The sequence below is a fragment of the Colossoma macropomum genome, unplaced genomic scaffold (genome assembly GCF_904425465.1).
Source record: "Colossoma macropomum unplaced genomic scaffold, Colossoma_macropomum, whole genome shotgun sequence".
In the NCBI taxonomy this organism is placed as follows: domain Eukaryota; kingdom Metazoa; phylum Chordata; class Actinopteri; order Characiformes; family Serrasalmidae; genus Colossoma; species Colossoma macropomum.
In genome coordinates, this window is record NW_023494794.1 from 9,905,426 (window position 1) to 9,922,080 (window position 16,655).

The 16,655-nt window shown below is 41.4% G+C and overlaps 1 protein-coding gene across 2 annotated transcripts in view; it reads right to left on the reverse strand.

Moving 5' to 3' along the window:
- nova1 (NOVA alternative splicing regulator 1) overlaps positions 1–13,687 on the reverse strand; it is a 40,271-nt gene extending 26,584 nt beyond the window's left edge. The window contains exon 1 of one of the 2 annotated variants that reach the window (XM_036580132.1): positions 13,229–13,687. In XM_036580132.1, coding sequence (XP_036436025.1) covers positions 13,229–13,361 — 133 coding nt within the window. In that variant the 5' untranslated portion in view covers positions 13,362–13,687. Of the gene's footprint in view, positions 1–4,454; positions 4,927–13,228 lie in introns of those variants that run through there. The other variant, XM_036580133.1, reaches the window with a different exon arrangement.
- Between the last annotated feature and the right edge of the window lie 2,968 nt (positions 13,688–16,655).

Consider the following 16,655-nt stretch of genomic DNA (forward strand, 5'->3'; position numbering starts at 1 on the left):
AGGTTCAGGTAGAACTTTCTGAGGCTGCAATCAGGTTTGCATGAAATTCTATTAGGCTTTAATCAGCTTCAGAAAGAATTTTGCCTGCAACATTCAGGCTCAAAATTTGGTCGGGCTACAGTCAGGTTCAAAAAGAATTCCAGCAAGCTTCGTTTGGGTTCAGACAGAACTAAGCTGTGCCACAGACAGGTTCTGTCATAATTTCATCAGGCTACAATCAGGTCCAGACAGAATTTTGTCAGGCTTCATGTGGGTTCAGAAAATTTGTTGAGCTCAGTTGGGTTGGGACAGAATTCTGTCAGGCTACAGTGAGGTTTAGGAAAAATTCTGTTGGGCTGCAGTCTGGTTCGGTAAAAATTCTTTTGGGCCATGGTCAGGTTTGGAAAGAATTTTGTCGGAGTAGTCAATCCCAGGTCTACATGGGGATCCAAGCTGCTCTTCAGGACCAATTCACTAAACAGCTCAGCTCTCCTTCAGCTCCCGAACACTAAACCTGTCGGGCAGCTCACGCTGAGGGAGAATGAGAGGTTTATGATGGCATTCACTTTCTCTAATGAACCATGTGTGAACCGTGTGTGTGTATTTTGGGTTTAAGGCAAATTATACCATTAAAGGCTCTTTCACACTTCATGACTTGTACAGACGTTTTTGCTGTAATTACAAGCACCTTGGTGTTCTGGAGGGCAGTTTGTGTCAGGAGATCCGTGGAATACCGATTGGGACAGTCAGAGAATTTAAGCACCCTGGCTCTGGAGCAACCTTGCCTTGCATATTTTGGTGTTTTCCTGCACTAATACTCTCATTTAACCAATCAGCTAATTAACAAGCCCTTCCTGGTTGAAGTGAGAATGTTGGAGGGAAAACAGTAAAATGTGGAGGACATAGATTTGGGAAACACTGTTCCAGAACATCGTGGCCATGCTGTGAGTTACTCTTTAACCTAGCCAAGTATGGAATACAGCTACAAATAATTATGATCTCAATAACTGGCTAACCTATGAAGTATTACTTGATTCATAAACTTGTTACTGTTACTAACTATTACTAACTACTATGCTTTCTTTGGTTTCTCTATCTTTTCCACTGTCATTATTTAAAGTTGCATTTGTGTAACAAGCAAATTCCTCTTTAATGCCTTTCACGGAGCAACATCTTATAGTGTATTGCAATCTGTTGTAAAGACAAGGTGTATCAAGTGAATATCACAGAGCAGTAGTGCTGTTATTTTTAAGCAAATGGTGTGTTGACAAAAAAAAATTCATGCTGACATTTTTTCGTAATCAACGTTATCGACTTTGTCAACTGTTGTAGTACCAGTATGAAGATATAAAACCTAAAATATGTACTATAAAAGTGAAACACATCATCCTCTGAACTCTTTAGTGTAGGCTTCTCTTCGAACATGTACAAGTGCACACGGTGCACTGCAAAGGCCACCACTGTGTGCATGTGTGTGGTGATGATGGTGATAGTCATGAGCAGTGGGGGTTTATTACAATCTCAAAGCAACTCTGATTACCTCTCTGAATGGTAAAGTCTTTAAAAAGAGGACATGTTGGACGCATTCCAAACCCCGTCCAAGTCCCTTAAATAGCACCCTTCAAATCACTTCCATGAGTTCTTCATAGCCAAGAGCCGAGAACATAGCCTTTATCCTCAGAGGGGGTCATTTGAGCAAGTCGTTCTCTCTCCCTGGAAGGCACCTCAAATCGATACCAGAGCGACCGGCCCTATCCAGACAAATCTAATCAACACCAGAGCGATCTGGAAAATCTAGACAAACTTAATTGACACCACCCATGAATGGATGCAGCCAGCCCATGCGTACTTAATCGACTTCCGAGTGGGAGGGCCCCTCAAGACGAGATCAATCCACCTCAGAGCAAATAACTGTTTCCTTGAATGCAAGCGGGTGGTTGGAGCAAAAGGCAGGGAAGAAAAGATAGAAAGTGAATAAACCCGTGTTTCTCAGGCGCAGCTGTGCAGGCGCTGACGATACTCAAGCAGAATTTAAATGGCAAAAGAAATTTCCAGAATCACATACGGGAAACAGTCTCTCTGTTTTCCAAACACAGAGATTCGAACGCGGTCTGTTCATTAAGGCTCAATAGCATCTGAGCCGCCTTTCTTCCCCCTTTAATTTAGATCTGAGAGCCACTATCTGCAGTGCTGACATTCTTTTGTTCATTTCTCTCTCTCACTCTCTCTCTCTTTCACTCTCTCTCTGTTCTTTGCTCTCTTGAGAAAATCATTCGTTAAATAATCAATGCAAATGTCGGCCGCCGAGAGGCGATTCTCGGGCATGAGGCTGAGCCTCGTAATGATGTTTTTAATCTTCCCTGGGTCTGGGGTAAAGACGGGGATGATGCTCCGGCCACTGAGAACGGCCTTGGTAGCAGGTAAGCTGAAGATGGAGATGGAGCCTCATACCTGTCCTCTGCAGCAGCCCAGGTGCGCAGTGGGATATGCATTACATCATCGCTCCGGCATCACTCTCCCCCTCCCTCCTCCAGCCCTCTCCGCCTCACACTGCTGCCTGACTGACATCTAATGATACGACTCTGATTCACACGCTGAGCTGCAGTAACACGCAGAGGGCAGATCTCAATCTTCTCAATGAGAGAGCTGTTAAAGGAGAGGATGCGAGGGTGAGCTTTATCAATGCGGACTCTGTTAAAGGGGCGGTCAATCAGGAGACGGAAGCAGAAGACGGAGATCCGCTGCTTCCGAGGTTTCTAGAAGGTCGTTAAGAGTTCTGGAAGTTTGAATGGTTCCAAGAGCTCTTAGTGAAATTTATGTTGGTTTTGAGGAGTTTTGCTGCTTGAGTGGACTTTAGACTTGGCTTCAAAAGCACGTCAGAGGTTTTAGAGTGGGGCTGTGCCAAACTGTGGAATGAAAGATGTGTTTTGATATGACAAGAGAAGAAGACATGACAGTAGAAAAAAAGAAAGACAATCAAAGACCAAAAACAAATAAAATGGGACCACGATTATGGAGGGAATCACTGAGGTGTGAATCAATCACGAAGCCATGGTCTCATGTTCCACGCAACCGGCAACTGCGCAATGACATTGTCCCTCATGTGATCAACGAGACCGCCGTGGCCATGTCACTCATGTAACTGGCAAATGTGCCATGACCCCATCCCTCAAACAGGCAGCAAATGATGTGCCACAACCCCATGTCTGATGTGCCCAAGAAATGCATCAGCATCTTGCCACGCATCTAAATGCCAAGCGAATCTCTGATACCAAGTGTCTCACGTGAGAAATAAAACAGCCATGGCTATGTCACTCACGCAACTGCCAAATTGGCCTTCTTTCCAATAGGCAGTGGATGTTGCGCCATGACCCCATGTCTCATTGGCAAACGCATATCTCACGTATGCCTGCGTCTCACGTGACTATCAAACGTTGCCTGAATCTCACACCATGGGCAAAACGCAGGGCACAGCGACCCCATGTCCAGATGAGCATTTGACCTTGGCGTGTGCCGGCAAACAGTGGAAGATTTCACCCTCCTCCTTCCGCCGTGGCTCAGTTCACGCCCCCTCTGGAATGACTGCTTCCACATGGGGTCACGGCTCCATGATTGAAAAGTGGCTCAGAGATTACAAGAGCAATCCTGGTCCCTAATCACTCTGGTTTGATTGTGGTCAGGATTTGATTGCCGTCACTTTACTTCTTCCATCATCGGTTCTTTTCTTATAAACACACTTCATGGTACCTTTTGGTGTGAATGATCTGGAGGTGCAAAGGTGGTTGCACGTTTGTTACCTGGGGTCTAAGAGCAACCAGAACCAGATTGCGTTCAAGAGCAGATCCCAGACCAGTGGAGGAGAGCGGGGGGAGCCATCTTCCCCCTCCTGCTTGCGGCACAGTGCCGCGTGTGGGTAATGAGAGGGGAGGTGCGAGGAGAAGCCGCGGCACGAGTAACAGGTTTTTCTGCATCCTGCTCCAGAGTAAATATGACAATCTGTTGCTGCGATCCGCCAGGGAACCGAACTAACACAGCCACGAATACAGGCAGAGGACTGGAGACTGAAATCCAGCCATCACACTATTACCCACACACACTCTCACCCCCCCCCACACACACATATATTTACATATATATATATATATACATATATATATATATATATATATACATACACACACACACACACACACACACTCAGAGTATCAAGGGAGTTCTGCAAGCACATGAGGGGGTGGGTCAAGAGGGATTGCATTGTAAGCACCCCAATACACACACACTAATATATACGCACACATGTGAAAAGGGGGGCCCGTCCTGAACACTCGGCAAGGACAAACAAGCCACTTCGACTCATGGAATGAATGGAGGGACGCCGATGGAGGACGATGAAAGAAAAGATGAAACGCACACAAAAAACCCATCCGGACGCACCGCATTCAACAAGTCAACAAAAGGGGAGCTGGATCTCTCACCCATTGTGGCGAGCTTGTGGTCCAGATCAGCTCAGACGGCCATGAACGCGGGGCGCAAAAGAGCCGGCGGCTGTATGGGCATGGAGAAGAGCGTTCAGCGTCGAAGAATTCGGCCGGTCGAACCTCTTTTCTCCCCTCTTTCTCCGGGTTAGTCTCCAAGATACAGGGGGACAACGTCAGAGAGTCCTTCTCTCCATCCCCACAGAGCGCCCCGTCTCTTGCTCGTTCTCTCTCTGATTGTGTGGGATCTTTATGCAGCTGCCGTACGTGTGTGTATCTACGTGAGTGTGTGTGTGTGTGTGTGTGTGTTGGAGGCAGAGAGGCTGTGTATTGTTCAAGCGGCGGAGGACTAAGGGGGAATCTTCCTACTGCATCACCCTCTCCGCTCTCTCTCATCCATATTCATGGACAACTCCGGCGCTCTGCAGCATTGTACAGAGAGGCACCTAGCGTGTCCAATCACCCTGCACCCCTCCCCAACGTCACACACACACACACACACACATCTACACACTAACACACACACACACACAAATACACACACAAGCTTTCTTCTTCTTCTTCTTCACCCCCCTATTTGACGCAGCACGGCAAAAGACATAGCGCCCCACGCACGTTCGGGCGAAAGACGGAAAGGTGGGATGATGGAGGGAAGGTTGCGGAGGTAGAGAAAGAGTGAGGGAGTGACCTTGCGCGAGGCGGCGAGGAGGTGCGGCGAGCGAGGAAAGGGGGTGGAGGGGCGCTTCGGACGGCCATGTTGGAAAACGCGGATGGAGAAAGAGGTGGAAAACACAAAGGGAAAAAACAGAGGGAGGGAAAAGAGGCAGAAAGAAAAGAAAGGGAGAGCAACAGACAGTGGGGGGGGGTGGGTTAAAGGAAAAGAGGCCGAGAGATGGAGAAGCGAGGGAAAGACGTGAAAATTGAAGGGAGTGTTTTGCCGCAGAGCAACCGGCCAGCTAAATGACCGCCTATAAATCCTACACATCTATACCAGCCAGGACGTGAACGTGTGTGGTTCTTTTAAGGGGGAGGGGCATCGTCTCTAACCCCCACGGTCACTCCACCATTTGCATAGTGCCATTTTTCATCTCACAGCGACAAACTGTCTATACGGGACTGTGTGTGTGTGTGTGTTGCGCAGTGTGTGTGTGTGTGTGAGAGAGGCAGGGCAGGATGTGCTAGAATGCTCAGGCAAGCCAATCACGTTCAGAGCACGGACTGGACATTCTAGAATCCATGAGCCCCTCCCCTCCCTACCACCTGCCCCATTCACAGTCTACTCACGTCACCATACACTGCAAGGGCACCTGTGTCCTTCTCTCTAACACACACACAGACAAACACCACGCTCATGCTCTCACACACTCCCGGCACCTGCTATCTAACAAACCGAGGTACCAGAACACGCAACCCTGCCAAAACCCTGCATCAGAAACATTAATGTGCCGTTGCGACTGCGGCTGTTGTGCGAGGCTACAGCACACACGTACACCTGCCTCAGCGCGCTGAGCGACTGCGAGGCTAAATTAAAGTCGGCAGTTGGTGAAATTGTGTTCGCGTGAAGAGAAGAAGGAGAAAAAGGGAGGATAAAGCAGGGTAAGCAGCCACTCTCTCTATCAATCACTAGGGGTCAAAGTTCATGCTTAACAAATGCATCCCATAAGCACCGGTCAGGAGGTACTGAAAACAAAACACGAAGTGTCCTTAACAGCTGGTTCAGTGTGTGAACACAGCGTTTTAACAATGACTCAACTCAGCATTTAAATAAATAAATAAATGATTGACTGAATGAATGAAAAAACAAATAAATAATTAAATGTAGTGGTAGGAAGTACCAAATCCTGACATTTTCCAAATGTATCACAGTATCAGATGAGTTTGCATTAATAAGATGAACACCTTCAGGCTTCCTGAGCGCCGCTGTTCTGCTAAAGCAAGGTCTTGTATCCGGAGCTGTTTTGTTATGTTTTCTTCTCTTAAAATGACATTAAAGAGTATCTTACGCTTTATTATAAATGGTAACCAGACGGCAGCCACATTTCCAGAAAGCAAACTTAGGTCACACTTTATTTTGATAGTCCCATCTAGATATGTTCGAATTCTCAACTAAATCAGGAAGCTCATTAATCTCTTATTGATTATCAATAGCATGAAGGTTAGGGTTAGGGTTTTGGGTTGGAGTTAATGTTAAGATTAGGTTTAGGTTTTCTAGGTCTAGAACCGGTTTTATCTTAAACTTAAAGTTCAGGTGCATTTGCTAGATATTTCGTTGATTTACTTTATTTAGTTGAATGTTCGTTAAAGAGAGGCTGAGTGTGTAGAAAGCATCGACAGAGAACTCTTATTTCAAACCTGAATCTAATACGAATCACATACTGCAATTCAATCAGTTTTCATTATCTATAAATACTGTTTAAAACTAAAATACTACAAAATCAATGCCACAGTGTGAATATCAGTCTAGATGTCCAAACTGCGATGTTACATTTATATCGCTGTTGTCAGAAGAAAACCTCGTTTCTCCAAAATGGTAACTTTACAGGAGAAGGAAAAAAACATACTTTACTTTTAATGTAAGTCAATGGAACCAGACTTTTTTCCCCCCCAAGTAAAATTCCCAAGTTTCTTTTTGTACATTCTTCATGAAATTTGCACACAATATAAAGGTCAACAGGCATTTTCAAATTATGTCAAAAACTGAAAATCGACAAAAATGGAGATACAAGGTTTTCTACCAACAGCGATATGTAAAATAAAACGGTACACTAAAATCTGTGGACAGATGCCATAATTAACGTTGTTACCTGTAGAGATTGTCCAAATATCAGTATTTAGTCCAAACTGCTGCAGCATATTCTACAGTAATTATACGTTGCTTATTTAAAACATGCCCTGATAACTCCTGCTACAATGCTGGCAAATCAGTAGGTTAGTAGCTACAGTCGTATGCAACAGTTTTGTTGAAAATAAATATATATCCTTACAAAACTTAATGCACAATTACTGTTTACTTGCTGAATTAAACAAATTGCAAAGAAAAAAACATAAAATGTGGGCTGTGCAAAAGATTTAGCACATTTTACACTGTATGTTTAGTTTTGTTCAATATGTTAAACTCAGTAAATAGACAGAAACTGTGCACTAAAGTTTGCAGAAGGTGCCATATTTAAGTTTATCCCCTGTAGAGGATGTAAGCATAAATATGTAATTTGCCCGGCGGCGCTGAAACGTCTGCATACGACTGTTTGTGCATTAATAAATGACACAGCGCTGAGGCTTTTAAATCAGACCCAACTATAATTGAGAAGTCTACACCGAGACGTCCGCTACTCTGCTCTCTTAAAGCGCTGTGTGGGCTCTGTATTGTCTGACTTAAAAGCTTCTCAGGATTGAACAATGATATCCACGGGTGGGATCACGCAGCACTCTGTGTGTGTGTGTGTGTGTGTGTGTGTGTGTGTGTGTGTGTGTGTGTGTGTGTTTCTCCTTAGCCACATTCTTCTCTGGCATTCTGGAGAGATGTTGCTACAATGACACAAGTGCAGCTACAGCTGCACTTTCTCCTCAGCGGGTGCTGTTGTTCCAGTGCATGCGCGCGCACACACACACACACACACACACACACACACACAAACGCAAACTCAACTTACAGCCTAACTCACTTTACTTTCTCTACGTGGAGCACATTAGCTTGCTTTCTGAGCTGGCCTGAGCACGAATCTGGAGAAACTTTTCAAAAATGTGAGCTGAAAAGTGAGATTTTATCACTTATTTTATAATTAATTCAGTCTTTTGGACATGGGGATTACTGATTTTTAAAAAAAAAACATACAAAATGTAGTAAAATCATGGAAAACCTGAATCTTATTTGCTCTCTTCATATAAAGTTTTTTGTAGTATGTAAACATTGTTGAAGTACCATTCACTGCCTACTACACACAACAGCCTATATATTGTCGCTGTCCTCAAAAACATGACCTCCATTTTTATGTTTCTATGTCATTTGAACACGACAGTTCTCTTTTCCATTGTGTGAAAATTTCATGATGATTGGACCAACAGAAATGCCCCAAAATCAATAATAATAAAATCTCTTTTAGAGTTAAGGGCGTTTTTGCCGTCTACTGTAAAGTTACCATTTTGGAGATACTTGTTTTCTGTGGACAGTAACGATGTGGAAACTGTGCCACAAAAATAGTCTGTTTTGAATTTGTGTTTTGATGTCAGGAGAACTAACTCATTTACATATATCCACCCATTGAGCTTGTGGTGGTTTGGCCCCACCCACTTACACAGATGTTATAAGGAGTGTTTCAGACTGGACTGCTTTTTGAACGATACACAAATTCCTTCCTTTTTTAAAATTGTATTTTTGAAGTATTTTAGTAACAAAATATATGGTGTAATGTTATAAAATGCATTTTTTAAAGCTCAATCTGAAAAATTACCTACCTGCTTTATTTGCATTCATTTATTTGCTGGTTTAAATTACATATTTTATTGATTCTCTAAGTGAATAAAAAGCACACATCCTTTACATTGAACCCATTTCTGCACATTTTAATAGGCAATTACTGTTTATTTGCTGATTTAACATATTGGGGAAAAAAATAAAACAAAAAATTGTGTACTTTGTCTGTACAAATGTTCTGGCACATTTTCTATCGTATGCTTTATTTTTCCAGTATGTTCAACTCCATATGTAAAAAAATGTGCACTAAAATTTGCAGATAAATGCCACATTTAAGGAGTGTTACTTGTAGAGGTTGAGTTAATGTATTTTTTTTTTAACTTCAACAAAAAGTGTAATTTGCCTTACATACAAATGTATCATACTGAAGGTAGCTATTGATTATGAATGGGTTAATAACACAAGTTAATAACATGTAAAACATATTAATGTCTAAAACAGCATTAGATTTATCTAACAGAGACGCAGCTGCTAATTTATTACTGCAGTGAACAAGAAGCCTTCAGACAAGCTGAGCTACACTGGGCCTCTTAATCACAGCATTTCCCATTACACAGTTATATTCACTCACACACAAAGCACTTTCATGCCTACGGTATTAAACCGATGTGTAAGATGTGTAAAAATATACAAGTGACTTTAACCCGGCTGAGTGAGACTGACGTTAATGTTTAGGTCCAGCGCAGCGGCACTTTAAGTTAAAAAAATTATGCTACGTGTTCAAAACACTCCACAGTTTCCCTGTCTTTACCCGCAGACTTCAGACGGCTGGGCTTTAAAAGGCCTATAGTCTCTGTTTTCTGATTCGTTGGTGGCTTTAGTTCTCACACAGAGAGAATTAAACCTTTTGTTTCCATTGGAGTCCATTACTGCGTCTGAATAGGCTTCACTTTCGGCGGCCGCTGTGAGCCGTGAAGCGATTCATTCATTTTCCGCCCAATTTAGCCTGATGCCCACAAAGCTGGCTGACACACACCGACCCCCACCAGCACGGCGGGCCCGAGGGGAGATGGGGTCAAGGCGGACAGATGCGGCCCGAGTCCTGCCGGACAGCAGTTTAGACGCTCGGACTTTTGGGCTGTGGATAAAGTCCGAACAGGCCATGTGCCAAAAAAGTACTGCGGATTGTTGCTACTTTTAAATTGCCATTAAAACAAACCAATTAAAACCTGCAATTCATTGATATGTGATGTTCTATTTTATGTTTTATCTGCTGCCCTCTTGATTCTATTTGTTACCCTTAAACAGAATAAAAAATAATTCAACTGAAAACGTTACCCACTGATAACTCATATTCCATCTGTTGTACTGTGTTGTTGATAACTGATATTCACTGAGCTTGAGGACGCTTCTCATTAGAGTACATTTAAAAGCTTACTTTAATGGTAGCTATGACAACAGACTAACCACTAGACAGGTTTTATAGTAATATTAATATGAAAAACGGCACTGTAATCAGTTAATCTTCTTACTTGTCAAGTCATCTTAGATTCCTCATGTTGTTAACATTGTTCCTTTACTATTGAAATGTCAACCTGTTCAGAATGAACACAAACACAGGCTCTTCAGGCTAAAAGGAAAAGGATTATTTTTTACTTTCTTTTTATCTACAACCAACAATTACTATGAGTCAGAAAGAGACTTTCAGAGCTGCAGGTTCACTAAACATTGAAAACACTAGGAGCAACTATCCCACAGCTTCTACAACCACCCCACAGCTTTTGCAACTACGCCACACTTTCTACAACCACCTCACAGCTTCTATAACCACCCTACAGTTTCTACAACCACCACACAGCTTCTACAACCACCCACAGCTTCTACAACCACCCACAATTGCTATACAACTACCCCACAGCTTCTACAACCACCCCATAGCTACTATACAACAACCCCACAGTTTCTACATCCACTTCATAGCTACTAAAAACCACCTCACAGCTTCTACAATCACTCCAGTTTCTATAACCACCCCACAGATACTATACAATCATCCCACAGCTTCTACAACAGGGGGCTCAATCTGGAATTCTACCACCCTGTAGAGCTCCACCTCTAATCACTGCACAGCTACTATACAACCACCTCACAGCTTCTACAACCACTTCACAGCTTCTATACAACTGCCCTACATCCTCTACAACAGGGGAGCTCAAACTGAGCCTGGAGATCTACCACCCTGCAGAGTTTAGCTCCACCTCTAATCTAGCACACCTGATCCAGGTAATGAAGGCCTTCAGGGGCATCTGAATATTCGAGCCGGGTGTGGGCTGGGCGGTACTGATACAATTCAATATCATGATAATTGCCAAATATATGATATTTAGGTTTGCGTTAGTAAAATGAATGACCCCACACTTTCTGAGTGCTGCTATTATTAGTAATTGCCAACAAGTCGATTCGAGTTTCTCCAGAATATTACATCATCCTTTCTTTGGTTTGGGGGTTTTTAATGGCTCGTTCATGATTTCTTATCCTGTCACTGGCTGTCCTCGTTTTCATTTACTGTCCTCGTTTTCATTCGTCTTGCAGCTTGTTTTGATCTGACTGTTTTGTTCTGTTTTCTTCTCTTAAAGTTACACTAAAGAGAACCAAACACAGTCTTGTAAACAATAATCAGAGGGAAGCCTGAAGTTCCCAGAAAGACAACTTGCTATTTATTTAGTTTTTATGTATTTTAAACTGCTCTTTCAAAACAACCTGAAGCACCCAGTGAACTACGTGGATTGTTTTTGGTGTCTGTCGATATCGCCGAAACATTTGTGTGAGACCAGTATCGGTGTTCTAACAGTCTGTCCTTCCCCTCAGGCGGTCCTACCGAGCAAAAACACATCATTACTACAGTAACTTATGTTTCTAATGTTAATTCAGCCTCAACTCAAGTCTGCCGTACAGACTCGGCTTAATATTACCACTTACTCACTGATGAGCTCAGAATATTCTACTTCTTCTTTTAATGCTGGTGGTATTTTTTTAGGCTATCAACATATCCCATCCTGTTTTAGCCCTCCTGTTATCTTCAAATTTACTTTCCTGGAGGTTTAAATTACTTGGGGTCAATTTGACCCCAGCAATTTATACCTCCAGGAAATATCAAAGTATCTTAAAATAATGACTTACATTCTTAAAATAATGAGATAGTATCTCAAAATAATGGTAGGATCTCAAAATAATGATAGTGTCTCAAAATAATGACTTAGCATCTCAAAATAAAGACTTTACATCTCAAAATGACTTGGTATCTCAAAATAATGACTTATTATCTCAAAATAATGAGACAGTATCTGTAAATAATGATAGTATCTCAAAATAATCACTCAGTATCTCAAAATAATCACTCAGTATCTCAAAATAAAGACTTTAAATCTCAAAATAACTTGGTATTTCAAAATAATGATAGTATCTCAAGATAATGACTTAGTATCTCAAAAAAAATTAACTTTGCATTTCAGAATAATGAGATAGTATCTAAAAAAGGTAAGATAAGATATTTTAACACATCTTTTATTGCTGGTAGCATTTTCTGATAAGGTGATTTAGGTTATCAAAATATCTTATCTACAACTCAACATATCCTGTCCTGTTTCAACCCTCCTGTTACCTTCAAATTTACTAATATCTTTCATCCTTGGGGTCAATTTGACCCCAGCAGTTTAAACCTCCAGGAAATATCAAAGTTGTTAACTATAAATGGTTCTTGCACTACTACAGGTTATGCTTAGGGCCCAAAAGCTCAGGGACATTTTTAAGGTTATAAAATTGCATAAACAGTGACCTCAATATCACCCAAAACAACCAAAACAAATGTGTGTAAAAATGTTGATATTTCTTATGTTTTATACAGCTAAAATAGCCTGGGGTCAAACTGAGGGGTACAAAATGTGTCCAGAGCTCTGAAAACATATGTTAATTTTCTGTTTACCCAGTTGTCCCCAATAAATTAGGAAATATCATTAAATATGAAGCAAAAATGATGTCGATCATTTATATGGAGACACTAAACAGTGAAGGGGGTCATATTAACCCAAAAGATAACAGAGGGGGGTTAAACAGAGTAACCTGTACCGTTAAATATGGGCGTTTCGACCAGGTAAGTTAGCACAGCTCGCCAGAGCACCGGTAAACCGATATAACGGTTATGTATCATCCAGCACTAACACACATCCACCAACACTCAACTCACAGCAGGTCCCCAAATCCTCCACACGTCTAACTCACACTTACCTCATGGTCAGCCCACCCCAAACGCCCCCCTGGGCTAACAGTATCTAACTCACGTCTGCCCTGTTCTCGGTTCTCTTACCCCCGGTGTTGGTTCTCTTGGTGCTCCCCGCCGCTTCGGCCGGAGTTTCTAACGGTCTCTTGCGGGAGTCGAGGCTCTCCGGCTCGGTGAGCGGCTGCAGCCCGTTGTGCTGAAGCGGCCCTCCGGCTATCATCCTCCCACCGGCCCGGGGGGCATAAACTCACCGGCCGGAGCGACACAAACAAACAAAAACACACGGAGGAAAACAGAAAGATTCGCGGGATTCCCGCCTCGCTTTCCTCGCGGGTTTACTCAGCTTTTTGTAACGCGCGAAAATCAACTGAGTCGGCGCGAGCGTTCACCTCTCTCTCTCTTTCTCTCTCTCGTTCTCGCACTCTCTCTCTCACTCACTCGCTCTCTCTCACTCACTCTCTCTCACTCACTCACTCACTCTCTCTCACTCACTCACTCTCTCTCGCGCGCATCTCGCACGAAATATAAAAATCCGTTGAGGCAAAATAAAAAAAACCCGTATGTGTAGCTCGAGCCGTAAACAACAACAACAAGAAAACAATTCAGAAGAATGAAAACAGACTCGGGTCGCGTTTACCCAACAAATAAAGTACGGTACGGGTTTCGTTCGCTTTTTTGCGGGTTTATTCGCAGAAGAAAGAGAAAAAGAGAAGCAAAGACTGTTTTTGTCTTAAAATGAATCTCTTGTTGCCGTAGATACCGCTCACTGGCATCTCGAGCGTAGCTTCTTTTCCCGCCCGTATTCCGTCAAGCCCCGCCTACTTGCGTTGGGATTGGTTAATAGTAGGCGCCTCCTGCGCGGTGATTGGCTAAGTGGTTCGTACTCACTCGCAGCCCGAAAGCTTCTCGAAGCGGACTGAGTGCACTAGTAGCCAATAGCAGCGCAGGAGAGGCGGGGCTTGTGGACGGTGGACCGCGGGTGGCGACTTCTGCCTTCTGCAGTTTAAAACCGCTTAAAAAGTTTTTGTTTTTAAACTGCGGCCTCGAAAAGTTACAACGGGACAAAAAGGAGAGCGGTTTCCGGGAGTCTTATATTAATGATGATGATTAATATGTATTTTTATTTAATATTCCCAAACGAAAATAGAAATGCAGTATCATTTGTCACACCAGTAAAATTTATGGAAGCCCATTTCCGCCTCTTAAAATAAAATAAAAATATCCAGTACCTAATTATTTTTAAATCTTAAGTGAATTGCCATGCCATCATCGTGCTATACTAATTCATTATTTTCAAATATTATCTCATTATTCTGAGATGCCAAGTCATTATTTTGAGATACTAAATGAGAAAAGCATTTCAAAATGAAGTATGTCAAAATAATGACTTATCTCAAAATAATGATAGAATCTCAAACTCATGACTTTGCACCTCAAAACTATGGTAGTATTTTAAAATGACAGTATCTCAAAATAATGACTCAGTATCTCAAAATAATGACTGCATTCAAAAATAATGACAGTATCTCAAAATATTGACTTAGTATCTCAAAACAATGATTTTGCATCTCAAAATAATGAGATAGTATTTCAAAATGACGTTGCACCTCAAAATAATGATAGTATCTCAAGGATTATTAAGTATCTCAACATAATGAGATAGTATTTCAAACTAATGACTTAGTATCTCAAATTAATGATAGTATCTCAGAATAATGACTTAATATCTCAAAATAATGATAGTATTTTAAAATATTGACTTCACCAATTCACTTAATAACAAAAAATAAATAAATAAATAAATAAGTTACAGATTTTTGTATCTTAAGTGGCAGAAATTGGCTTCCATTTGATATTTAATTAAGGTGAAAAATTATAACAAAGTTTCCAAAACACAGGAGGCTAAATGTGTAAAATTTAAGTAAGTTTTTACTTAAACATCCCTTTACTTAAGTGAGCTGAGTAATATCTCTTCAGGGAAATGTTTCAGTGGAAAGTGAAAATAACACTTGTAACTGTAAACTGAAGTTTCAGAGGTTTCTGACAGCTCCAAAGAGTTAAAAGTACAGCTTTAAAGAGACCCTTAAGTGTTTACCTTAAAATAAAGACATATTTCAATTGTTTATGCCAGAAAAAAGGACTTATCTGGTTTAAAACTGAGGAAAATAAAACAGAAACCACTTCTACTTATTGTAATGGGAGACAGACACAAGATGAAAAATACATTTAAAAAATACAGATTTTAAATAACATACCTAATATCTGCTGGGAAACTGTGATCTGTCTTTGTGAAACTGTCTTTGTGATTGTAAAAATGATTATGGTAATAAAGGTGCTGAAAATAAAATGATCTTTAACTGTGATGATCTCTGTGTGTAAAACTCATGAAACTATTTGATTGTAAACTTTTATCATCACATTTATTGAGATTTAACAATCAGACTGAAACACTTCAGCTGAGACAAATTCAGTTGAATAATTTTATTTTTATTTAACATCATAAAACGTGAATCTGGTTCCCACAGCGGACGTCAGCACCAAGGAAAAAGCAGATAAACAGTCTTTTCACACACGGCCCACTTTAAAGAGAGATTCAAATGAACCTAAATCTGATACAAAAAAACAGAACTGAGAGGAGTCACATTCAAAATCAAGCTGTGGAAATATAGATAAAAAAATACAAGGTGGGAGTGTCTCTCAGAAGTCTCAGACTAATCAGCAAATCCCCTTTGAAAATCCCAGACAAAGGGGAATTCCACCCAATTTAAAACCGCTGCGTAAATATGATGTAAACAGATTCATTCAGAGCGGTCCGAGATGAAATGATGGAAAGGAGAGAAACTTACAGACCCAGATTTCTTTACAGTGGTGGTGATGGGAACCAGGGGTCGCCATGACTACAACACAATATATATAAATATATATATATATATATATATATATATATATATATATATATATATACACGTGTGTGTGTGTGTGTGTGATATTCCTTGCATCTACCTGTTTTTTAAGAACTTTTCAGTTTTGTAAGTTTCTGTGTTTACTTTGTTCAGTAGTTCTCAGTGTCTTTCTTTAGCTCTTGTTGTTTGGTCCTGATTTTAGAACCCGAAGACACTCAAACGTGCACCCTGCCTCCCGCGTCACAGAAACAGTGGCACACCTGAATCAGTTCTCATGTTCTCTTTAGGGACGATTTTGCCTTAAAACACCCTGCAAGTACCTCTCCTCCCTAACATCTACAGTCATAGGCAAAAGTCAACTGACACATTTTGTTGATAGTCTAGGAGAAAATAAGTGAACACATCCTCTACATTGTTAGAAATAAAGGTTCTGTGCAGGTGCATTTTTCATTCATCACGGTATGAACAATGTAAATGTTCCCTCAAAGGGACAACAGTAATTTTAAGGTCCAATTGTGCACCTTAACTAAGTTCTTCCAGGTGAAAAGTTCGTATTTGTACCTAATGTTTTAAAACAGAACAATAAAATAAAAAGCCTGGAGACGAGACGG